The 26960-nt window shown below is 38.8% G+C and overlaps 1 protein-coding gene across 1 annotated transcript; it reads left to right on the top strand.

Annotated features, from left to right (window-relative positions):
* LOC137395268 (interaptin-like) lies at positions 1 to 26960 on the top strand. The gene is made up of 26 exons (XM_068082140.1): positions 1 to 143; positions 494 to 584; positions 2283 to 2399; positions 3547 to 3687; positions 4927 to 5040; positions 5357 to 5554; positions 7177 to 7282; positions 8610 to 8925; positions 9062 to 9133; positions 9473 to 9585; positions 10604 to 10784; positions 11134 to 11448; positions 12090 to 12268; positions 12701 to 12836; positions 14924 to 15052; positions 15562 to 15746; positions 17223 to 17322; positions 18570 to 18701; positions 19655 to 19875; positions 21947 to 22130; positions 22214 to 22297; positions 23493 to 23677; positions 24999 to 25071; positions 25181 to 25345; positions 26466 to 26621; positions 26820 to 26960. The coding sequence occupies exons 1-26, from the start codon at positions 108 to 110 to the stop codon at positions 26907 to 26909; spliced, it is 3819 nt and encodes a 1272-aa protein (XP_067938241.1). The 5' UTR covers positions 1 to 107; the 3' UTR covers positions 26910 to 26960.

The raw sequence follows: 26960 nt of genomic DNA, 5'->3' as shown, positions 1-26960 counted from the left end.
TGGATACACTGACTCGAGCGGGGCGGTTTAGGTCACCAGACATTACCAGGAATGTTCAGTTTTTGCTCGGAAATGAGGTGAAGAAATATGACAGCGTGGATAGCCTTATGGACAGAATCGATGACGAGCTAGACCAATTACAGGTAGGTGTGGCTGTCAAACCATGGGACCAGAGTCTATCCAATCTTTAGAGGATTTGGATTAGTTGATGACTAAACTATAATAATGTGTAGGAAGGGCTCTTGTGTGCCTGTAAACAAAGCATCCAACACTGCTGTATACTAGTAAAACCATCTGTTGACATCATGTCTCTTTAGAATATTCAGCAAGTTTCAGCGAAACATTCATATAGATACAAATTGCATACTGTTTACAGAACCTAATGGTTGTGAACGTTGGAACATGAACAAAGGAAATGAGTTATATCTGATATTTATCATTACCGTTAATATCCGTATAAATAATACAGACTACACTCGTGTTTGTTTTGCAGATAACCACCCGGTGTTCTCGGTCTGCTAATCGGACTCGCTCATTGTCTAGAGGCTTCAGCAAACGCAGAACCAGGAAATGGTCTGTGTTTGGTGAGTATAGGATTAACAAGTTTATGACTGGGTAATTTCCCTGACACTAGACTTAATCTTATTGTCAGTGATACTAGACATCTTATTGTCAGTGACGCTAGACATCATCATATTGTCGGTGACACTAGACATCATCTTATTGTGAGTGTTCTGTTGTTTATGGTTCACACAGTTTGTCTGCTCTGAATCTCACAGTTACAGATATTTAAACTCAAAGTTTATCTCTCCCCCCCCCCCCCTAATCAAAACTAAGAATATTAGCACAGTGGTAGCATAGCTCAGCATTGCATAACATTGGCTACTCATCAGGCATCACTTATACAATTTTACAAGCCAAGTGATAGTTTGTATTGGGCTGTCATAGCTAAGAATCTTCGTTGTCAGTGATGCACTGGGTAAACATTTTGGGCGCTTGTATTGTAAGACCTCACTCTATGTGAATTGAAAAAGGGAGACGCGTTTTGCACCTCTCGAAATGAGACATGGACATCAAGATTTTTGTTGTATGTCACTCATACAGACGTAACATTGAATTTAATCCAAAGTACACGTGCTTCTCTGTCTCGATTATTAGAATGATGACAATAATTTTGTTATCATTATTTTACGCTATTAGCTTTAAATCAATAAAATGTTTCAATTCTTAGGTTTATTGTTGGAGACCTTCTTACTGACTGATTTAGTCTGAATCTTTTGGTGACCTCATCAGCAGTGTGTTCTGGGATGCGTCTTATTACGATTTCAGCAAAGTCTACCATTTATTGTTGTCCTGGATGTCAGCTATGGAAGGTAGACCTGATTTAGCTCAGCGGCAGTCAAAAGTTGTTGACCCAGGCACTCAATCTCTTGGTGACTTCATCAGCATGACTTCTGGGATGTGTTTTACTACCATTTCAGTCTGCCATTTATTGTTGTCCTTAATGTCAGCTATAAAAGCTAGACCACGGAGTCCTTGTACGAATTGAGAGGAATAATGTGGGGATGTGTTGTGCAACATGGCTACAGTTTAGCAAGCGTTGAATTGACAAATCAGACGTATTGTCATTGTTTACATTTGAAGAGAATGTAATCAGTTGTAGCCACTCGAAGCTAGCGTCATTAGTGATGCATCCACTGCCTCGCCACACGTGTGCAGTTTGACTTCTGAATAGCTGTTGTAGGCCATTTGGGGATTACTGCTGAGGCCTATCTGATTAGTAAGTGTATTCGGCAGCGTATTTGGTTGGGTCAGCGAGTTTGTTGGTATGCTTGATACAGCTTTCATTTGTATACTACTAAGGACAGGTTCTTGACTTGGTGTAACATTGTATTATGTAAACATGAGGTAGAGTGTCAGTCAGAAGTAGCTGTACTACACATGTTTATAGCGGTCGTACATTATGCGCTTCTCTCCTCTAAGATAGTGCCAAAAGTGTCTTTGCTTTCTTTACCCAGTTGGGTGATAGATTATATCTATGTCAGTAGTTCGCAGTTCTCATAGCGAGAAGGACACGTTCAGCTTTTCTAATGCCTATAGCTAGGTTTGCTTGAGGATTCACGGGCTAGCTAGTTTTGCAGTATTTTCAATAAGCCTCTGCTCTCCGCTGATCTTATCTTTGGTCGTATTATAATGCTGACATGTTGATATATTGATAAAGTAAAGATGAATGTAGTGAGATGTCAGTGACTTGAGCGGCTATTATTCCTACTCATTTATAGGGAAGCCACGGTCTCTTTCTAAATCTAAAGAGAGCAGCTGCAGTGACTCTGGGCTCGCAGTTAGCCTCGGATCTTCATCTACTGGTTTACAACACACTGATGAACTCATCAAATCAGGTATGGTAAGCTCTCACTATTTTAAAAACATGAGCAGTTTTTGGGCTACTCCTTTTAACCTGCATCGATAATTTATAGGTCAATTCTGATAACCCTTTCAGGCCTTTACAAGCTGTTTCATTTTTCTCTGCTCATCAATTTTAGATGTTCTAGCTGTTTGGTTGAACCATAGCTCCTGCCCACTAGGGATCTGCCGGTTTACTCAGCTACTTTGACCTAGTTCTATTGCGCTGACCTGATCTTCTGCCAATCCGTTTCACCATTCTAAATTGAATCACGAGTATTCACATAACACCGAAATAACAACCTTCCAATATGCCTAAACCGTAATCACAAGTTTCAGATTTCTAGTAGTTTCTCTCCTACATTGGAGTACTATGGGATGCACAGATCGCTCTGTCGATTAGGGCTTGTATGAAGAATTCTTTCACAAGTGATGGCTGCCTATTTCACTCCTAGTCTTTCCCTTTCCAGGGATGAGATAAATTCGTACTGCAGCAGGTCTAAGGAGGACACAAAGCAGCTCATGTTGGCAAATTCAAATCGCTGCGTTCTATAATAAAGGTCTTTTCATCTATTTGTTTGTACAAACATCATACTTTTTAAACATGAATTGATAGGCTCGGTAGAGCGGAGCGTCTTACCTTGTTTGATCTGCTCAAGAATATCTTGCATACTATGCGGAGGGGGCAATAAAGATATGCGCTGGAGCAATTCTGTCTGACCGAGGGCAGAGGCTTTCTGTGTGAATCGCTTTCCTATAAGTGCTAATTTTAAAAGCAAATTTGCTAGCTGTACTCTGCTCATACCAATGTACTCTGTTAGTCTATGGTTTAAGGTTTTTAGATTTGTTCTTGCTAAAAACCTCCTTTTTTAAACACTGCAAGTTTTGTTTTGCATATTACATAACTACTTTTGGCACAATTTTAAATTAAAGTTATCAAATTTATTGAACCTGAAAACATCTTGTTCAGCTAGGAGGGCGGTGGCGCTCTTTCCCACGCACAAGCCTTCATTTAGTATTATAGTATATATTCATTGCCACAAGCTCATCTTTGCGTGGAACGCCAGGTGTCTTTGTCCTAAGATCAGTGATGTAGAGCTCAGCTTGTTATAGTTAGTAAGGTGGGACTGTTTATATTTGTAGGCACTTCGAGGCAGTCAAGGACAAAATTTAAAAAATCTAGCCATTTGGGTGACACAGCGTTAAATGGCAGCACGGGTCTGAGCGGCAGCGGTAGCTCTACCTACAATGACCAGTCGGAGCTAAGCAGGCAAACAAATCTAGGTGCAGGGTTACTATCTCTTTTCTCGCTCTCCGGTCCGGTGTCTATCAGTGGTTTGTGTGCTCGCTATCTCTTGTTAGATGCTATCTCTTGTTAGATATTTGCTTGCTTTGTTTGCCTTCCTGCGGTGCTCAGTGACAGGCATTGTTTGACACTCTACACTGTTCAACAACAGTATTATGTAATTTTTTTTATAAATCTTAACAAAATGGTTGCCAAAGTGTTTTAACGTAAATATTTTGTCTCTTGTTTGTTTCTGTTGTTTTGTGTGGATATGAGAAAGATACGGCAAAAATTTAAAATGCACTGATAATGGTTTAAAGGAAAAGTAGGTGATTTGGGGTACCATACACGTATTCTAAAATAATTTAGAAAAAATTTGTCAACAGCGCCGTTCAGGTTCCACACCATTGACACAAATAAAAAAAATAATTTATTCATTTCTAAAACTTTTAATAGCTTTGAAAAGGATACATGAGCAACTGCTGTGGTGAATTGTTGCATGAATATATCAGCTGACAGGGAATTTCAGAGCAGCGTGAATTTATTACCACTGCCGTAGCTACTAGCATTTTAGTTTCACCCACTGTTACTGAAACGCGAATGAAATGTCACCAGATTTTTCCCTTTTTGTGCCTGGTATGCGTTTATATTGTCCATCTCATGCAGTTTCAGTTGACCTCCTGACCTCTATAAACATTCATAAATTCTGCCTTGATTGTATTTTATTATAATGGCGCACAACTTTTTACTGTTAGATTTTTTACAAGATAAAATAATTTCAATATTGACTTGAATCGTCACCAGTATCTGAGTATTGAACACTTGTGCATTGAATCACTAATACCGGAATCATATCAACCAACATTTGGAAAATTCACTCTATCCAAAATAATATCTACACGACGATTGTTCAAGTAACACACGCGCACCTACTTGATGTAAAAAATGTCGATGTCACGAGCATTTCTTTCGATGACAAGACCGAGGGTGCGTGTATGGAACCAAGGGTATGTAAATAAAATCTGAAACTGCCCTTGATTTGCTTATATAATAAGTCACAGCAAAAAGAGACACATCTGTCGATTTCTCTGGTCTATCTATATCGGTACACTTGGTGGCTCTTGTTTGGTCTCAGCACCACAGGGGACTTTGATTTACAGCAGCCAGTAAACTAGACTTTGTAGCATATCTAGCCTATTGCTAAGAGAGTCTAGGTGCATGTTGTGATGTGTTTGTAGACCCACCCTTCCTTTTTCCTATCACCAAACATATGAACTCCCATCCTTCCTTCTTAGCTTCTGCTGGCCTCCACCAAAGAGTTAGCCTCCTTGATGCCCCCATAACACTTCCAGGTTATTACTCTACTCTGAAAAGTTTGTCTGATGGCTCTTTTAGCTTGTCTGTCTTGGTTTTTTCATGATGATGTCATATACCCGATTTTTGTTTTCTGATTTTTATACGGGTTGCACTGCGTGTTCTTCTCTCTCGTTACATAAAAAAGCTTTTGAACTGGTACAAATTTTATCCGACAAACTAGTGTTTGTGGACCCCTGCTAGTTGTTGACTTGCTGTTATTTAGTTTTTTTATGCTAGTGTATGTCTATTTTACTGCATTCCTTACCTGGTCTCTCAGATTTGGTCTTCATAGATGCTTGCTTTGATATCTAGATACTGAAGAACTCGGGTCAGCAGACGGAGCCTCCGTTCAGTCGGTCGACACACCCAGGACGGAGGACTTTGAGGCAGCATTTCAGGATAATCTAGTCAAGCAGGTGGCTGGGGCACCTGTGGTCGGTTGTCTCTCCCTAGAAAGTGACTCAGATACAGTCAATACTGACTTTGTTAGAGACAAGATTCAGCAAGCAGGTTGGTCGCAGTGACAATCTCCTTTTGCCTATTTACAACTCAAGTATTGATCATAGCTGGTGAGAGCGGATTTATATTGTATTTATTTTATATTGAGTCGTATTTTATGTGAAATTAAATTTCTTTTAATCTAATTTTTATTAATTATTTGTTTTTCTAGTTACAGTAGATACTCCTACAATGTAAATAATTCGTTCCAGGAAGGTTTAAGGTATTCCATAGGGATTTTACGTTATAGAAACAGTAAAATATATGTAATAGCCTAATCTGTTTTTTAATCTTTCCAAAGGAAAAACTAGACTTAACTTTTTAATTTAAAGACTGAACAGTAACTGTAGTATTAATAGTTTGTATCGACAGGTTTTTACTTATCAATTTCATTCGGTGTATGGCTCATGATAACGGTAATTTTACAAAAAGTTAAGGAGAGCTCACACCTTCAATATCAATTTATATCGGTTCTTTTCATTTTTAGACAGCTTTGTCAACTCTGTAAAAGAAAAAATATTGCAAAATATTTTATGTATTTAAAAGCAAAAGTAATATGGCTGTATTATTTGTATTAGGAGCGGGTGTCTGACTGACCGCCCGTTGTCTGGGTTCGAGGTTAGGTTAAGAGATAGCTTTCGACTAAACTAAAACTCGTGACAGAAAACTTGGTATATCGACACTCAGACGCCTGCACCAATAGATCACCTTTAAGTATTTATGTATAATTGTGTGGCTACTTATTTTCGTATTAGTGTATATGTAATAGAGAGAGTGCTATACATAATATGTCTTTTTCTCTTTTACTGTACGTCAAGAGATATCGATATTTTAGGGTTAAATAACCATTATTCCCATTATTTAAACAGAATTTGAGAATTTGCACCGACTTGACACTTTATGTTATATGTAGCTCTTTACATTGTACACAACAGAAACTTCATATAAATTCTTTACGTTATGTGGAATTTACATTGTAGGAGCGATTACTGTATTTTGCTCTTCTTGTAACCCGGACTAAAGTTTTCCTCATGCATCCATGTTATGAGATGGGGTTTGTCTCATCTCTTGTTTCTTTTTAATACAGTCATACCTCGACATAAGAGCTTAAAGGTTGACTTACAACAAAACGGTGGTGTGAGAGACTTGACAGCAAGTTATTTGGTACACTACACTTTTGTGACGCTACGTAACATAACATAAACCTTGAATTTAGTTTATTAAACACTCACACGTAAAACTAAGTTTTAATCTGTTAATACTAATCTTAACTCTAGTTTTTTCTTCGTTATAAATTTTTATTATCTCTTTCCACTTTTACGCTTCTTGCCTCGCTTTCACTTTAACCTTTAGCCGGTTTCTTTAGAACTTTTTCAGACTGATCCGAAGGGAAAAACCGAGAGGTGGTGTTTCCGTAAACAGCGTCTCGCATACTTCGCCGCTTGGTGGTCGAGAACTGGCTCATATATTCGTATCTCAAAGGTTTTTAGAATTTTTGCTCGAAATAGCAAAAACTTGCTCGAATTTTTGCTCGTATCTTGATTTTCTCATATGTTGAGGTATGACTGTAATTAATTAACATTTGCTGCAGCATCTAGCTATTTTCCCAGTTCCTGATTTGCGTACGTTTACAGCACCTGAAGTGGAAGACATAATAAGCACAGCTGGAATAGACACAATGGAAACCATGAGTGACCTAGAAAGACATAGATCATCTAAACCATCTTATTTATCAAATGGGTATGTCTGTCGTCTCAGTCTTAACAAGCGAAGATAAGTGTACCTTAGTGCTGTCATAAAGGTACTAGTGAGCGGGGTAACAACTCTTCACTAGGTTAAGTGTACAAACACTCAGTATTCAAAGTTGTAGTTGGTTATAAGCCAGCTCATGAAGAATCTGAACCTATGCTCGTAAGTTTGCTTAAAGGTTGACTTGCAACAAAATTCACATTACAGGTATTTGGTATCAACAGATTCACCATGTCTTACTCTGCTGTGTTAAAGGTGCAAAATATGTGGAAATCTGATTACAAGCTCTTAAAAGCTCAAAAAGAAACAGTTAATCGCAGCCATCACGAAAACGCCGTAGATTGGAATCCACTTCTAAAATGGCTCAAATGGGACGTAGTTGAACAAGATGGCTTCTGTTTACACTTTCATGCAACCTCATTCGTCGAAATATTTTCACAAATATGCTTCACGCATTCAATAAAACCATGTCTATTGTTCTTATGCGTCTATTTCATCATAATTGTAAAGCTGTTATTTGAGCACTGGTATCTCAAAACCTACCATAAAAATTTGTTTAATTTTTTAACCTTAGCTCGAAGGAGTGCATATCATCCTCCTATGAACATGAGTAGCCTGTTGGTCACCTGCGATAGTCAAAAAATGCTGCAGAAACTATTCACGCGATTTGGCAGAAAGTATGGGTCACGTGATCAGATTACGACTATATGATTAGACCAAGCTGAAACGATACTGTAAAGTAGCGAGCATTTATATTTGATACGGGCTTTCCGGTTGAACCCAAAGTATTTGTCATAAGATAGTGCTATGAGACGTTTTATATTGAGCCTTTTATTGGCCTTTAATTTCATGTGATAGCATCACATGTGAAAACAATAGCCAAACCGTTGGAGTACGCCAGCCAAATAAAGAGATTCAAAACTATGCTGTTTTTGTGATGGCTACGATTAGCTGTTCGTTTTTAAGCTTTTAAGAGCTTGTAATCAGATTTCCACATATTTTGCACCTAAAACACAGCAGAGTGAGACATGGCGAACCTTTTGATACCAAATAACTGTAATGAGAATTTTGTTGCAAGTAAACCTTTAAACAAAGTGGTTTGTGAACACTCATGTATTAGTTATAGTGGTAAAATGGAGTCACATATGAATTAGGTCAAAGCGGCGGAACTAGGTCAAGGAAGCTGAGTAAGCTTGCAGATAGTTAAACAAGACCGGCTCTCTTGGAGTACAGGCTAACTTCTTATCCTTTGTTGGCTGGTTAAGAATAACAATAGTAGTAACAAGTGGCAAAGCTTTTTAGCAAATAGTACTTGTAGCCATGGGCAGAACTACGATGCATCTTCTGAATCTGAAACTGACCGTGAGATGGTTCGAGAAATCCGAGAGGAGAGTGTAAGAATACAGAAGGAAATGGAGTTAGAGAGAAAAGCGAGGCGCAATAAGGAGGCGTCTTCCACATCAGCTCTAATGACTCCCAAATCGAGGGAGAAAACTCCTGCAAGCAGTGACACGACTCCAAATGGTTCAGATAGGCAGTACTCAGCATCTAGCAGTCGATATGCGACAGGAAGTAATTCTGGAACACCAACAAACGCTACGACTGTTTCCCAGGTCTCCATTCCTAGCCTGTCGGTGAGCATGCTCTTATAGCCTTAGTTCCTTAGTTACGCATTATAATATTTTACATGTTGACTGCATGTTGACAACATGCTTGCTCCTTTTAGTTGATTCCCTTATCGTAAAACACAAGCATGTGTACACTTTACAGGTAAATAGCTCACATGCAAACACTCACACTGGAGATGCAGAAATGATAGAGAGACTCAACAATGAGAAGCTGGTAAGGGTTGAGGTTTGGTGAAACTGAGCGGAGAAGGAGAGCTGCACCGCTCTTCCATGCCACTGAATCGTGGTCACCTCTAAACAACTAGACACAACACGGATATAGTCAAACCTCTAAATACCCAATTTATTAGCCTTGTTTCAAATGTCAAGGCAGTTATAAGTAGATGGTTGACTACTTGTAATTGTAAGAGTCTGTAGTATTTCAACTTACTGTTATTATTCAACGGTTTGTAAACAAGGCAGAAGTTATCAACCCTTGTCAAGTTTTTAACATATTCTAGCTGCTTTTCTATTGAGGTCTGCAGTTCAATTTTGGCTACATGGTTAATTATAGAGATTGCTCAGAGAGATCAGTGTGCTTCAAGGAAAAATGAGAAACATGGAAGAAGAACTTTCAACATCAGAAAGGAAGGCCAAAGACACGAGAGTGCGGGTCGAAGAAGCCAGGTTTGTAAGATAGCTTATAACAAGCCATAATTGGCAAAGCCTTTTCAGTTTGATAGCTTTGATTACACCAACCATTTGTATATATATATATATATATATATATATGTATATATATATATATGTATATGTATGTATATATATATATGTATATATATATATATATATATGTATATATATGTACAGTGGACGAAAATAGACAGTAGTGACGAAGATTTGATCTAAGACCTTACCATTCACCAGTCAGACACCCCATCCAATTGGCCACAGAGAACGAGTCGATAGCTTGGTGATATAAATCGCTATATGGCAGCACATACCCAATGGTTTTGCATACTACGCTGGGTGATTGCAGGGTGTGCTACCCGCTGTTGCCCGAGTAATAAAAATCAGCTTATAAACAATGAGAAGTATTGAGGTTGCTTGTCACTTGCTATTAGCCTGGCAGATTGCCAATTGAAAATTTTGTAAGTTAATTAATGAAAATCACTTACCTATGCAATCACCCTGCGTGGTATGCAAAGCCGTTGGGTATGTGCTCCCATATGGCGACTTATATCGACAAGCTATCAAGCCTATTGGGTAGGGCGTCTGACTGGCGAATGGTAAGGCCTGAGATCAAGTCTTTTTTTAGTACGGATTCTTTATTCCAAGATTTTAATAGCTATAGCCGGAATGCATACATACGGACATACTTTGAGAAATATATACATAGAAATAAGAAATATAGATATACATGTATATATGTACAGTATATATCTATGTATGTATATATTTATATATATAAAATATGCTGTAAAATAGCTGTAAATAGTGTATATATTTAAAGAATGACTTCTGCACTGCGGCTCTTCTGTCAGTCCAGAGTGTTTATTTTAATTGAGAAGTGTAATAAGGTTTTTGTAATGACTTGTATCTCAAGCGTTTAAAGTGAAATGTAAATTTATGGGTGGCTAATACATTGTGTGACAACTCCCACATATGTTGCACTTTTCTGCTATACTCTATATTAACTCACCAGGTCACAAATGCTGCTAGCAGAATTTAAAAAGGACTCGGCTCTTAAGGAGTTCACAGAGCTGTCATCTGAGCTGGAGAGAGGGAGACAACTCCGGGCTGACATACAGCTAGAGTCCGCGCAGAGGATTCCTGTCACCGCACAAGGTCCAGTGGGCAACTCATTTGGGTTGTCTAGTGCTGAGGTTAGTCTCAGGTCATCCGGAAGATAACCATAATCTTTACTATAATAAGAGCCGTGGCCGCCCATCCGTCTGAAGCCAAGCTTAAAAAAACGGAGAAAACTGCATCACATGAAACTCCAACTCGGATATTCAGCTTATTGCCTTGCTGCATTGTGGAATATTTGTGCCCATACTTATTACAGATGATAATCTCTTGTTGATAATCTACTGGTTACATATAGTTTCTGTATTTTAGCCTTAATGCATGCAATTTTAAGTGTATTTCTTTGCCTGTTACACAAGGTCAAAGTGAATAATGGAAAAACTGTGTTTACCGTTTCGGTCTGCCAATTCATCTGCTCTTTTACAGCTTTCAGATCTCTTGTCTGAAAGGAACCAGCTCCGTACCATTGTCGAAAGCAGAAACAGTAGTGTGCAACTGGAAAAGGCAGAGATAGAGCGGCAGTTAAATGACACCAAACAGGAACTCTTCTCTGAACAACGAGCCAATAGGGACAGATTAGCGGGCTTAGAGAACAAGATGGAGGACCTGATGGCTCAGCTCAGTCAAGTTAACACTGAGAAAGAGACGAAAGCCTTAGAGCTTGATGCATTCAGGTCTAAAAATCACAAACTTGAGCAAAGCTTGCGCGAGTTGGAGAAGTCTAAACTAGAGGCTATAATGGTGAGGACAACTCCTAACAAGGCAGGATGCTGTGCATATTGAATGATTTAAGTTAATATCTAGAGAAATTTCACTCCAGTCTGAGTGAGATTTAAGATATTATAAAGCGCTCAGAGGATTCTGACAACCTTTTAGCGATTCCATTTATGCTCTTTAGGCCAGGAGTACTTTTAAAATGAGAATATCTATTTAATTAGCTCAGTTGCTTGAGTTTTTTGACATTTGGACTTTGCACAGAGCATGTTGCACTGCGATATTCAATCGTTACATGGTGCCCCTATCTACAGCAAGGTGCTATTTAGCTGGGAAGAACACATGTAAGATTACAAGGAACATAAAAACTCTTCTGTCTTGAACAACTTGAAAAAAATAGATCAGCTCCCTTGCAGGTTATAAAGGCGAGCCACTTTGTACCCAGGCTTTGAGAGAAAAAACCTTTCTTGTTAAAAATTAAGCAGAGATCATGGGAATTTGCTTACATGTTTAGAGTAGTACATATGTTTTCATAAAAACAAAAAAGGTTGACTGCTCACACCAGGTTAGCCAGCAGCCGTTAAGAGTCACTGCGGTGACAAACAGTAAATGTTTTTTGTTCCAGGCTGACCTCAAGCCCTCATAAGTTTCTGTTTGTATATTATAAGGAGAGGGACAAGGAAATAGAAGTGCTCAAGGAAACGAGCCAAAGAGATGTCTTAGAAATAAAGATGAAGCTGAACAATGACCTCAACAACAGCAATCGTCTGCTGAAGATTGCAGAAGAGAAATGTCTCAAGCTTCAAGTAGAGATCGAGCATAGGGAAAATCTTAATCAGGACCTGAGGTGAGTTGCTGCCATATGCTAGTTACTAGTACTAGTAGTACATGTGCTAGTCCTGTTGAGAGATATCAAAAGTATGCTACTCGCTTACAATACGTGACTGTACTCCATAGGGAGGAGTGTAACCTACTGCTTACAATACATGACTGTACTCCTTAGGGAGGAGTGTAACCTACTGCTTACAATACGTGACTGTACTCCTTAGGGAGGAGTGTAACCTACTGCTTACAATACGTGACTGTACTCCATAGGGAGGAGTGTAACCTACTGCTTATAATACGTGACTGTACTCCTTAGGGAGGAGTGTAACCTACTGCTTACAATACGTGACTGTACTCCTTAGGGAGGAGTGTAACCTACTGCTTACAATACGTGACTGTACTCCATAGGGAGGAGTGTAACCTACTGCTTACAATACGTGACTGTACTCCTTAGGGAGGAGTGTAACCTACTGCAATCTCGAACAGTCGATGAGGAGGAGTCACATGACCAGATGATAAGAGAGATGACAAGGAGATTGGCAGCGCTCCAAGAACAGAAACAGTCTGAGTTAGAGGTGCTCAAGTCACAGGTGAGTACAGAAACAGTGGCGAAAGGATACCGTGCGCACATCTGCTTAAACTGTCTGTGAATTATGAATGGACAGATTTGGAAAAGTGACAGGCACCTGCCTAAACTGTCTACCTATTACAACTAGGCAGAGGCAAAAAGTGACAGGCACCTGCTTAAACTGTCTGCTAAGCGCATATTATCACTGATGAAAGGGTTTTAATTAAACTGTTGTTTGAGCTGTATTATTTGAGAACTGTGTTTTATAATTAACTTTAAATTCATTTTTTAGAAGTTTTTAGAAACTAAATGTTTGCTATGATAAAAATGAAAAATAGAAAGTTGACAAGAAAGAAGTTTACCAAAATAGTTTGAAATAAAAGTGTTAATGAAAGCAAATGATATTTTTAAAAGGTTACGAGTTTCATCAGAGTGGTGAATGTTTCTGTATGGCTACAGCTGAGGTGTTTATTGATAACTATATTTGGTCTACAAGTAATTGTTTATTAATAGTATAATTATATCTAGAGAGCTGCTAAGACTTCAAATAAAATGATACATTTCTTTGTGCAGAACAATAAAGCATTCTTATTTGTTTGATATAAAGTTTTTCATATTGCCGTTTTATTATATGAAATGTCCTGAAATGCTAGTATAGACTATCATAAAGTTGCCCCCAGAGGGTTGTCTTATTTTAATACTTAAGAAATGGAAAATTGGTTTATAGCAGTCAATCAACAATTATTTTTTCACTTTTATCAATTAGGGGTTTATTTCTTTTATGATATACATAATAACTTACATATAAAGTTTGGAAAACTGCTATAACAAAGAAACATTGAAATACACTGATATCTATGTCTATTACTGTTGGCTAGTCTATTAGAGGTTATCTATGGCTACCTGGTTTTTTAAATGTTGGCTTTAAACGACTCTGAGCAATGCTTTCAACTTTGGCTTTGCTCCACCCACCTGCTTTTTCACTAGGCTTGGAGTTTTTGTGAAGATTTTTTCTTGATTAAAAAGAGTGGGTTAGAAGTGAGATGAATTGAGGTCTTCTTACCCATCTACTGGAGTTGGACACTGGTGGATATTTGGTAGACCGGGTGCAATGTACATATTAGTATTGGAGTTGTCCTGCATTGTCCTCTGCGTTATGACTTGCAGAAGATAACCTATGCCATTAAACTGCAGTCCAAACTTGGAGCTTGTGTTCGACCAAATAATCTCATGCGCTATGCTCTGCTTTTGTTTGAAAAGAAACAAGTTTTATGAACTGTAGGTAATTAAATTTACTATTATCATACTAGTACAAGCTACTAGCTAGCCCCTAGCTAGCAATCTAGAAGGGAACTGTTCAAAATGGGGAAGGTTGCTCTTGTACGACTGTTTGTTTAAACAAATTGAAATACTCTCCTGCAGAGTTGGATAACAATTAATTATTGAGTTGCGATGCCTGGCAGCAACTACTTGGTGAGATGGTATCTGCTGTATCATTTGTCTAAGAAATGAATAAAAGGTCTAAGAAGAAAATGGTCTGCGAGCGAAGGGATCATAACCTTCAAATGTATAAATAAACAGGCTCTAAGCCTGAGATACGCTTGAAAGATGACTTAGCAGCAATTTCGATCATCGCTCCTTTCACGTCACTCTCAATGAGCATTCATTCCCTTCGGAGGAAATGGGTTATTAGATAATTAAAATGAGGAATAGAAGCTATGAAGTAGCTAAGTGCTCTCTTCTCACGCCGAGCTGTTTCAAGAGCCCTTGCTGTACGCATTTTGTAATCTTACCTCGTCAAACTTACTCGGCTTCTCCTTACTAGTCTCCATAGGCAGCCGGCAGCGATTGTTAGGCAATGTCAAACATCAAAACTCATAAGATAGGCTGTGTATGTGAGCTCCTGTCACTGCTAGGCTACCAGCCTTTAGATGGCGAGCGCATGGGGCAGTGCAGCGGGCATGTCAAGGTTTGTTTTATCTCTTCCCTAGCATTTTTCTATGGGAGTTAACATAGTTATAACGATTCCATGTACTTGCTCTTATCTCAACATACTAATACTACGTGTATGCGATAAAGGACATTCATTGCTACTGTACAATGCTGCAGATGGAGATAGAGAATCTCAATATGGTTGAAACGACTAACACGGAGCTGCAGAGGCAGCACGAAGAGCTCATTGCCAGTCTTAAAGAGGACTATGATAGCCAGCTGAACCAACAACAGCACCTTCTAAACGTAAGTAATGGTTGGTTCAGCACCAATTCTAGCAACATAATTAGCGCCATTTGTCAGTACTGTAGGTGCTACTGTCAGTACTGTAGGTACTACTTGTCAGTACTGTAGGTACTACTTGTCAGTACCATAGGTGCTACTTGTCAGTACCGAAGGTGCTACTTGTCAGTACTGTAGGTGCTGTTTGTCAGTACTGTAATTGCTACATGTTAGTACTGTGGTGTTACGTATCAGCACTGTAAGTGTTACTTTTCAGTACTGTAGGTACTACTTGTCAGTACTGTAAGTACTACTTGTCAGTACTGTAGGTACTACTTGTCAGTACTGTAGGTACTACTTGTCAGTACCATAGGTGCTACTTGTCAGTACCGAAGGTACTACTTGTCAGTACTGTAGGTACTACTTGTCAGTACTGTAGGTGCTAAAAGAGTGCTAAAGAGGCTTTGCAGGAAGGTTAGTTTTATTGCCTTCAAGAGCTGCATGTCTAGTTGTAAGAGATGCTACTTCTATAGGGAAAGGATGAGGAGATTTGCTTATTGCGGAGTCGTCTCACTCAGCAAGAGGAAGCGGGCAGAAAGCTGACAGAAAGGTTGAAAGCTGACACACGTATTCAACTTGAGCAAGCTGTACAGAATGAGAGGTACATGTGGGAGAAGGAACAGAGACACGTTGAGGGAGAAACTCTTAAACAGTGCAAGTAAGTATAGAATCTGATCGTATTCCTGTTATAGCCTCAGCTCACCGTATTCCTGTTATAGCCTTAGCTTCAGTATAGGGTACACCAGAGTACTGCAACTTAACCTTGCTGTACCACCTAAGGCAAAGGTTAAGTTTACTATAAACATGCTTTAGATTACCTGTGGTATGAAGTGCTACTGTGGTAGCTGTAGCAGGCTGGGAGTAAGTTAATATATAATTGTTAGTCTCTCACGCTGTCAGCTAGTGCCTAGATAAGTTACTCTGCTTAACTGAATGAGAGAATTTATAAATAAACTGGAGTGAAATCAAACAGAGTTTTCCCTTAAAAATTTTGTACGTATATAAATCTCTCCAGAGAAGAACCCACATTTTATACAATCTGTTGTTGCAGTTTATTTTATGGACGTTTTATGATTATCTCTCAGTTAATTTGCAAGTTTCATTACATTCATCTACAAATAATCATTTCTGTTTTTAATGTTTCGAAATTGTCGCAGACAAGAAATTAAGTTGTTAATTTGTATATTGGTGAGCAATTGTAAGGTCTAGAGTCTGAACAGGAAGAAATACTCCCAGGAAGTAACACTCCCAGGAAGTAGCACTCCCAGGAAGTAATACTCCCAGGAAGTAATACTCCCAGGAAGTAGTACTCCCAGGAAGTAACACTAACAGGAAGTAATACTCAGAGGTCGTACAAAAGTCAGTGTTTGTAAAACAAACCCTAAATTAGACTGGCACTTTTGAACTATAGTCATACCTCTACTTAAAGTCACCTTACAGTGTAGAGTTTCTAGCATACTAAGTATAATTACAGCATGAATTTGTAGTTATAAATATATTACGTCTAGTTTCTTGAGGCTTCAGTTTTATATGTGATAGTCAATAAGCTGAGAGTGAAAAATTATAAAGAAAACAAAATATATAACACATAAAAATGATAAGAATACATATGTTATTTTAAATTTACCTGGTGTAAGTTACACTGCGTATAACTATTACTACCTCTGAGCTTACTGCCATACTGACACTTACAAGCAGGTGCTTTTAAGGTGAAGTAACAGAAACTATCTTTTCATTCCCTATTAGTATTTCCTTAAACATCTCTGTATAACAGGTCTGTTTCACCGCTATGTATAATTAGCTCAAGTATTTATTATGGAGGTCTTGGTCTCTAGGAAGAATTGACTGAATCATAATCAGCACTCTACGAGAATATTTGATTCGAATTAGATTCCTATGTCAAGGCTCAACAGCGTGTCTAACTGTGTCAGAGATTTTACCAGATAAAATTCTACAAACATATAAAGTTAGTGAATACTGGTGTTACCCACCATAACGAACTCTACTGACTACTCTCTGGTTATTATGGCGCTCCGGTGAATGGTCAGACTAAATGTATGGAGAGGCTTCCCTCAGAGTGGCGTTGCTCACTTGCGGTGGAGGCAACAAATATCATTTCTCTATTGTTATACAGAGAAGAAGCGGACAAACAGCATGAACAGTTGAGAGAACAAATAGACATCGAGCAACGGCGCTGCCGACAGCTGGATGATCAGTACAGAGCACTGAAGTCTGTGAGTAGCTCTATGGCAGGCGATTAGATTATTTACCGTTCTTCACGAACATGTTTGTTTGCTTGTTTTTATTGCTGACCAAATACCTTCCATAATTATTTACCTCTTTTACTCATTTACTTTTTGAGTCACTAGCGGCATTGTTATTGGCGGATTGCCAAAGTACTCGAAGGGTGGTCATAATATTTGATTCTCTACGAGCTAGTTGATATGAATTTCTCACTTAAGTGTTCCCGTCTTCAATAGCCTATACAAGGCGCTTGTTTGCAAACTCATTTACAACAAACACGTAAATTGCCTCTAGTGACAGCTTTGTTTACAAATACTTAGATTATCCTAGGGGCGATAGTGCAGCAGGTCAGGCATTTTAGATGATGCTATTAATATATGCACTAAGGTGATGACAACAGTATTTCTATGGAGTCAGTTAGAAACCGCGTCTATTTCTCAGCGCCCTTTAACCGAGTAGTTATACTGGAAGAAATTAGTAGGAATAGAAACCTTTCGTGTTCAAATAACGACTCTTCTTTTTTAAAGTGAATATAACAACTGTTGACATAGTGTTTGTGCTTGTAAATGTATGTAAAGTGTGTTAGCTGCTGCCTTTTCTATTGATCTACTCACAAAATTTGAACTTGTTGCTTTCTAGTAGGTTTGCAACGCCTTTTAGTGCATATTGACAAGCAGCCTTGTTGGTATTGACCTGTTAGCTAGCGTTTGTCAATATTAATGTTAGCTTATTTAAAACCCTGGATAGTAGGTGACATGGTCACAATTAGAACTCACTTGCTATGTCATGTCACCCCACGAAGTCGCTCGCATAGATGTCAATTCACTGATAGCTAAAATCAGAACGGTAAGTAGCATATTGAATTAACTCTGTTGAAGTGTCTGTCTAACACCGAGTTCTGCCTTTTAGTCATATGAGAGATCCATCAAGTTTCATAAAAACCATATTTCGGTAAAATTTATTTTTGTATTCATGTTTTTTCGTATTCGTTGAGCACTGATGCTAGTAAAGTGTATATTTTGTGTCACACTCAAAACTTCTGCGCTGCACATGGACTGTACTTCTGTTGCTCAGCTCAATACCTTGGTTTCGCTTCCATTATTTGTTTTTTTCTTAGTTTTTTACACTCTTACAGTAATCTGAAAGTGAAAAATGTCATGGATTTTTATGTGTATCTGATACTCTTACTTAAGATTCCATTCCTCTCTCTTTAGCTCATATTCTCTCTCTCTTCTAGGAGCTCGAAGAACAGCGTCATCAAAATCAGAAACTTTATGAAGAAAAATTGGCAGCGGTCGGCAAATCTAAGCAGGCAGCTCAAGAAGAGACTAACATACAGCTCGAGAAGATTCGTCAGCAGCTGGAGGAGGTAGTCGTATGGTTACACTAATGAGCTGACTAGGCCTGGTTTTGATGCGTCTGCTTATTATGCTGTAACAGTTCAAGGTCACCTTTCCTAATGCTGCTGTGGATGGAGCTTTGATGCATTTCAGCAGTAACTCGTTTTTTGTCACGCAAAAAATCGATGCTGCCTGTCACCTCTTCCTAAGCTCTGATCTTTGCTGCCTGCCACCTCTTCCTAAGCTCTGATCTTCGCTGCCTGTCACCTCTTCCTAAGCTCTGATCTTTGCTGCCTGTCACCTCTTCCTAAGCTCTGATCTTTGTGCTAAATTTTGTGGTACATCTGCAGCTGGTAAGGATACACCAGGTGTCATGTAACACATACAATCATTCTAATGCTGTTTTTATCGGCGGCGGTGAATGCTTGAATGCAGTGGTACACTGTAAGTGGTGTATTTTACATGAATCATTGATAGGGAAATACTACTGGCAATAGACATAAATATCTGGGGAGGTCAACTGTATGACCTTGACATTGTCACTCGCAAGGTGATGATGGAAAGTAGCATATAATCTCATGAATTACAATCAGGCCAAAGTGCCTCCAATGGTATACATGTATATCCTTATGGAATCCAGTTGATTGAGTCAAAAATCTAATGATACACATTTGCTATTAGAATACTCTACGACTGTATCCTTTAGCTCTGTTAGTTTGTAGCAGAAACTCGCAATTTTGTATCAGTTTTATACTGCTTCCAAAAGGAAGGCTCTTTTATCACTCTTATTGTTAGACCTGATAACTTTAGAGCTCTCGTATCTCGCGCAGAGGAGGCAGCAAACGTGAGATACTGAGTGGAAAGTAATGAATTGCTGAGATGATGACAAACACTCGCTCACACTTGCGCAACTTTGCTGTGTCAAGCCTAAATATTTGTTGGCTTAAAGGTTAGCGTTGCCCACTCGCTGTTGTTTTTTCAGGATACAGAACGGGTGCTTGACAAGCTGAGGAGTGAATTAACCATGAGGGAAGATGAGATTCGAGAACTGAAGAATGAAGTGAGCGACCTTCAACAGCAAGACTCTGACAGCTGCATCGCTCTTGAGAAGCTTGAGAAGCTCGTAGTCAGCGAGATAAATGATGAGTGTCGAAAAACAGCCCACTTGCTGGGTTTGACACCTCGCAAGGCACAGGGTGCTGGGTAAGCCATCCCTTTCTCATCCAATCAGATATTGTACTTCATTGATAGCATGTAAATACCATGTACATGTGTATGTATGTGTGTATGTAAGTGTATGCATGTATGTGTGTTATTGTATATACCTTTGTATTTGTTGATGTGTATAAATGTGTGTAGGTGTATATCTGTATGTATGTTGGTGTATATGAGTATCTACCGATCTGGCGCTCTATTTATCAACTCATCTTTGGTGGCGATCAATTGGAGGCTGACGGTGTATTTTTCAAATGGCTCGCCTGAATTTTGGCGAAACGAATGTTGCCTATATCTTGCCCTCTTTTTCCGATTGATCGATATTAAACCTTTTGAATGCAATAAATCTGCTAACTTACCTCTAACTTGTTAAAGATCTCTAAATAAAATATGCATTGGGAAGCCAAGAAATATCTTTACCAGTTGATATCTATTGCTTGCTATTAATCTGCGATGATATTATAGCCTGTGTCCTGCTTTGCAATTTGTTAGAGCTTTCAAAATTTTATTTCATTTAAAATTTTAACTCATGTTTTTTATGTTATATTGATATTTAACAATGTTGAATAAAAGCTTGTTGCACTCATTGATGTGTTTGCTACAGTTTGCAGCCAAAACTAGCTTTTCATGAGCAATAGAAGAGGAGTTACAAGCGTCGATCCATTGTCAGCAGTGTTAAGATATCTGCAAATATGTTATTAAATAATACGTTATAAATCTGTAAATTTTTAAGTTATATAATGATAATCTATCAAATGCTACCAATATATATTGATGAACAAGTAACATAAACGAACCATACTTATATTACATGCAGATAGAAAAATTGACGTTTTTAAATCAATAGTTCACAGTAGTTCATAAAACTATAAAAATGGCCTCATTGTCATGAAATATTGGGCATGTCAAATGACACTGCTCATGTCATGTGACACTGGGTACGTCCTGTAACACTGGGTATCTCGTGTGGCACTGGGTATGTCGTGTGACACTTGGCATGCCCTGTAATGCTGGACATGTCATGTGACCCTGGGCATGGCGTATGGCACTGGTGGCAGTAAGCATTGTGGCAGTAAGCATATCGTATGACACAGAGCATCCTGTGTGACACTATGCATGTCGTGTGACACTAGGCATGTCGTGTGGCACTAGGCATGTCGTGTGACACTGGATATGGTGTGTGACACTGGGCATGTCATGTGACACTGGGCATGTCATGTGACACTGGGCATGGTGTGAGATATTGAACTCCTCTATAAAAAGTTTGCTGTGTAATTTGAACAACTAATTGCTGTTTCCCACTGCCAAACCTTGACTGATTTATTTTTAAAATATTTTGTCATCCATGATTGTTACTCATTGTATATAAATTTTTATCAAAGCATTTGACAAAAGATAACCTTATTTTAGCACATATGAAGAACTATCGTATGTCAGGGTTGCGCCTCTTAATAAATATCTATCTTCTTGTGTGAGATCCAACCTCGTGAGGTTAAGCATTTAGTATTTGGTGTGAGACCCAATACCCTAAAGCCATGCATTTAGTATTTGGTGTAAGACCCAATACCCTAAAACCATGCATTTAGTATTTGGTGTGAGACTCAGTACCCTAAAGCCATGCATTTAGTATCTGGTGTGAGACCCAATACCCTAAAGCCATGCATTTAGTATTTGGTGTGAGACCCAATACCCTAAAGCCATGCATTTAGTATCTGGTGTGAGACCCAATACCCTAAAGCCATGCATTTAGTATTTGGTGTGAGACCCAATGCCCTAAAGCCATGCATTTAGTATTTGGTGTGAAACCCAATACCCTAAAGCCATGCATTTAGTATTTGGTTTGAGACCCAATACCCTAAAGCCATGCATTTAGTATTTGGTGTGAGACCCAATACCCTAAAGCAATGCATTTAGTATCTGGTGTGAGACCCAATACCCTAAAGCCATGCATTGAGATTTGGTGTGAGAACCAACATTGTGAGATTAAGCATGTAGTATTTGGTTTGAGACCCAACCTGAGACCTGAAGCTATGCGCATGTGTGCATTTTTTTGATGCAGCTTTCGCCACAGCAGCTCTCCAAGCAGGAGCGGCAAGGGCAAGCGTCGGCGGACCAAGTCTGTTACAACATCAGCCATAGCCAACTTGAGGGCCTGCAATGAAGAGATGCGGAACGCTGTGAAGGAACTGAAGGAGGATGTGGAGGCGCTCAAATCAGCTCTTTACAAAGCAAAGAAGTCAAAAGTAAGACATCAGTCTCTTAAAAATTTCTTTCGATAAGCCTTATGCTATTTAGTTCATATAATTGAGTTTAATTTTTTCAACAGGAAACGGAGTTGGAAGAAATAAAAAAGCAAATGTCAAGAGCGAAAGGCCATGACATGGATGATCTTAGAGTGCGTCTAACCCAGGTATAACATCTCCGTTCTGTTTCTGTCTCAACACATCTACATCACAGAGCATAGCTAAGTTTAGACCTTCAAGTAATTCATATACAAACTTGGATACGAAAGTGACTGCTCAACCAGTATTAAGTGTACTAACCGCATAACTAGCTGGTAAATGACACCCTTTTTCTAATTGAACTCTTCCTTGCGTACTCAGATAGTCACAACACAGCAGTCCGTGTTAGACATGCTAGACCTCAGTGCTAGCAATCTCATGGAGCCAGAAGCCCAAAGTACCGATATCGAGTCGGACTCTCCGGAAAGTTCTGCCGATGGGTCTTATTTCGTAAGGACCTGCTTAGACCTGTTAATACCAAATCAGCACTCTATAAGTTGTTGGTTAGCTTATGCACGCATAGATCGAGTAGAGTCATATCATTTCTATACACGCCCTTGCAATTATGAGAATAGACAGATCACATATTTGTTGCAAAAGTTGTTAAGCCTTTAAAGAGAACGTGTGGATAACGTGAAAGTGAATTATTTTTGCCTCGGCCTTTGATTCATTCTAAAACGACATTCTGCAGCATTTAATGAACTACACTATTATCTGTTAGGCTGTCTTGCGCTTGGTTTTGATGCATGAATGAACAGAAGGCAATGCTGATGACTTAAGATACGGAGTTGTTCCTGAACAGTATAAACATTGTAATGCAACAATGAGAAGACAACTACTATGTTTTCCAAAATTGAAGTGTACATCATTTGTTTTATGTTGGCAACTACATTTACCGAATCGTGTCACTACATCAAAGTGTTTGTAAACTCACAGGTGAATGGGCTTAACAGCCAGTCCACATTGGAAGACATCAAAAGTCGCAGCCCGTAAGATTTTGTGTGACTATTTTATTCATCTTGTTGTCCTCTTTCTTCCTCCTATTTTCTTCTCCCTATTATTTCCATCCTTTTGTAGATTTTGCTCATTCTGCCTTTTACACAGAAACACAGGCTAGCCTTAGACTGGGGTAGTGACTATTTAAGTAGTCGGCAGCTAGTTTATGTCTTTTAAATCTGGCAAAGGAGGTGCCTTTCCTTCATGAGCAATCCCAAACCTGTCTCTTTCACTTGCTATGGGCAGACAACTCATTTGTAGTGGTGTTCAAGGTTTCAGTTACCATAGTTACCAACTACTATGAACGATGAATTTTAAAAATGACAGGAGCACAAAGCGCAGATAGACCACATTTGCGCGATGGTTGGTGAACATGAAAAGCTGTCCAAACTGGTTAACAGTAGAGATCGAGAGCTGAAAGATATTCGCCAAAATATGAGATCATGGAAAGATGAAACTGCCAACAAAATGGCTGACAAGTTTACGGATGAGCTACACAATCAACTAAAAGTGTAATTTGAGTGTTTTGTGCAGTCCGCTAAAACCAGTAGTCGTTCACTCGTGTGCCCAATTTCTAACACTGACTCATAGAGTTATACGCTTCAAACTGTAAATAAGTTAAGTGTGCTCATTAAAGAGTAACGCATGAGCTGCTGGCTACAGTAAGGTGCTCACTTACCACCTGCACTGATTTTCTGTGTTTTATACTTGCTACTGTGGCAGTCACTGCAATAACACTGTATTTTTTGTGATTTTATCATAGTAACTGCTGCTATAACCTTCACTGCTGGGGAGCTATTGCGGCACTAACTATTGTGTCACATAACCTTTGACCTTTTTTTACTCTTACAACACTAGCTTCTGTGACGCATAACCGTTGACCTGTTCCACTTTTGCAACACTGGCTACTGTGTCACATAACCTTTGACCTTTTCTACTCTTACAATACTGGCTATATTGACACAAGACTTTTTACCTGTTCCACTCTTGCAACACTGGCTACTGTGTCACATAACCTTTGACCTATTGCAATGTCCATTGATCCACTGTCTGCCTCAGTTATGGCATGTAGAACAGGTGTTTACCTAGAGCTACAGTTTGTTGGACTTTTATATGAATTGTTTGAAAGATGAACTTACACACAAAATTTGAGTAGATTTTATCAGAAAGTATCAGTAGTTTTCTATCATTCAGAGAAAACTACTGATGCTACACTTGATATGCAATTACGTAATTATATTGCAATGTGATTCGCAAACCATAATTATGGATTTCCTAGTCTCACCTTTTCAGACTGTATTACAGTAATCCTTCGGTACTTTGCAGGATAAAAAATATTCATTAGAAAGTTTAAGAATAAAGAAAATAAACATAAGCAAAACTAAAATAAATAATTCTATTTCAGGCTCTAGCCCAGTGAGATCCTTCCGCTAGCACCATTGTGACTGTAGTCACTGCAGTTCACTGTTTTCCTGTTATGTTTTGTGAAGTGTGAAAGTACAGTTCTCGTAACACCCTCCATCGGGTCTCTTAAATGCCCTCAAGCCTCAACATAGTCTAATAAACCTGAAAAAATGAAGAAAGTGCTTACTATTAATGGAAAAGTGGTTTTGCTCTATACAAGTTCAATGGTTTCTATTTTGGGGATTGTCACGTTTCGGATAAGGCGTGGGTCCTGATTAACCACAAAAAATAAGGGATTACTATAATTGATATATCTACAAGGCAGTGTGAAATAAACTAGTGAAGTGTAAGCTAGACTTTCTTTTCACTCCTTTACTCATCATCTGATCTCACTGTTTCTCATTTACATAAACCAACCATCTCTTGCAGGTACTTGTCACGCCTAGAGAGAAAACTTGCAGACAAGACTCTACATCGCTCGTTAAGGGACTCCGCTAAGAAGGTAATAGACCAATCAGAACGTCTCCTGGAGGATTTTAGTTTTCATGAGCAAATCTATTTATTTATTTATTCTGTGAGAGTTAAAGTGTTGATTTAGCTGGTATGTGTAGACTCAAAGTGCAGACAGACAACAAAGTGGAAACTTGGCAATGGATGACCTCGGTGCATCTCCACCCCTTCGGCAAAGTGTGCAGAGTAGGATCAGACAACTTCGATCTAGAAGCTCATCAGCTCATCGGGCTACATCTCTCTCAACCCCTGACCTCTCTCTAGCAGTAAGCATTACGTAATGCTAATAATATGGCCGGGCCTGCCTTTTTGCCTTCTGCACCGGGAAGGATAAACTATATTGCTTCTGCTTTCACTCGAGATGTCGTATAACTCTATGTATAGAAGTACTATGGCGATATCTTACATGATATATCTGGTATATTTTATGATTTCTGTTCAATTAGGGTTCATACTTAAAACACAATATTAGGCAGAGCTATATTAGACATCTATATTCTCAAGTCACAAGTTTAAAAATGCTAAAAATGTGAATGCTAAACCATTGGAGTAGGATTTGCACAACCATGCAAGTCAGTGGTGGCGACAAAAGATCTATTGTTTTTATTCTTACCGAATGGTAATACATAAAAAGCTGAATATTTTTGCTTTTTAGTGCAAACAAATAGGTGTATGTCGATGCCCAAGCTCCACTCTTCTGTCACGTAAAAACTCTGGAACAATAAAATAGAATCAATTTGATAGTTAATCTATATATAAAAATCTCATTGTTTGTCTTTCGTCTGTCTTTTGTTCATGTGTCCAGTTACAGCAATTAAAATCTAGGAAAAAAATCTGCTATGCACTAGGTTTGAACTCAGGAACCTCCAGGTCTTCCAAGAGGCGTACTAACCACTAAGCTCTGTTGTCCGACTGGCTGTAGTGCTGAATGATTAAGCCCATACTCATTACATCGGTTAACATACTCACGCTTAAAGCGCCTGGAGGTATATTGTTGGTTATTAACTAGCACGCTTGATCGTTATGCTTTATTAAGCTGGCTTCACACATGGCTCTTATTATCTAGCGTAAGTTACTAACTTACCAGGTAAGTTACTCAAATTCATTAGGTTATTATTTTGTTACCTGGGCATTCACCTAGTATAAAGTAATTTTAATCTTTTGGGAGAGATCAATTTTTTTACTAGTTGCCAGTTTGAGACTCTAATTCCAGTATTCTTTTGTAGATGTGCCACTTAAAAAGAATGCAATCATTTGCCTGGTTTTTACAAATTCAAAGTGCAGCATGGATCTCTTAAATATTATGTCGCTATGACTGTATGAGAACTCTAGATAAGTCAATAAATATGTCAAAGAGACACATATCTGAGAACATACTATTAGCAGGCGGAGAGCGCATCCACGGCTCTTGAACAGAGAGTAAAGTTAGCTGAGCTAAAGGCCCACCTGGCAGAGGAGAGGGCGGCGAGGAACCAGGCCCTTCTCAACCACAAACTGCAAGAAGTCAATCAGCTACAGCATACACTAAACAGTCAAACTAAGGTATGAGTAAGTTTTTCTGCAGTGGGTGTAATACCTATATCTCTGTATTGTAGCGACAACTCCAACTAATCTGTATGACTTAGGATTCCTGGTGTCATTTACAGTATATCAGAAGCGGCACCAGCCAGCTTTTGATTCTATTTGATTGTCTTTACAATGCTAATGTTAGTGTGCAAGTTGTTACATGTATTTTTATAGGATCTACTATCATTGGAGAGGTCATTTGAGGACCTTAAGCAGGTATCGTACTCTCCTCCTGGTCTGGCCTCCCACCACATGATGACATAAAGCAGGCGCTTCCATTTTCTTTTTTATGCAGACTGTTATCTCTTGCCAATA

This window comes from Watersipora subatra, chromosome 1, assembly GCF_963576615.1.
Source record: "Watersipora subatra chromosome 1, tzWatSuba1.1, whole genome shotgun sequence".
Classification (NCBI taxonomy): domain Eukaryota; kingdom Metazoa; phylum Bryozoa; class Gymnolaemata; order Cheilostomatida; family Watersiporidae; genus Watersipora; species Watersipora subatra.
Note: the sequence above shows the minus strand (reverse complement) of the source record. Positions and strands in the feature narration are given on the sequence as shown.

What these genes read in the sequence shown, in the direction of transcription:
- LOC137395268 (XM_068082140.1), top strand. Translation starts at nt 108, where the DNA reads ATGGACAGAATCGATGACGAGCTAGACCAATTACAG. An exon ending in GTGCGGGTCGAAGAAGCCAG is followed by an intron (nt 9,586 to 10,603) that starts GTTTGTAAGATA and finishes TTAACTCACCAG; the next exon opens with GTCACAAATGCTGCTAGCAG. An exon ending in CACTAAACAGTCAAACTAAG is followed by an intron (nt 26,622 to 26,819) that starts GTATGAGTAAGT and finishes GTATTTTTATAG; the next exon opens with GATCTACTATCATTGGAGAG.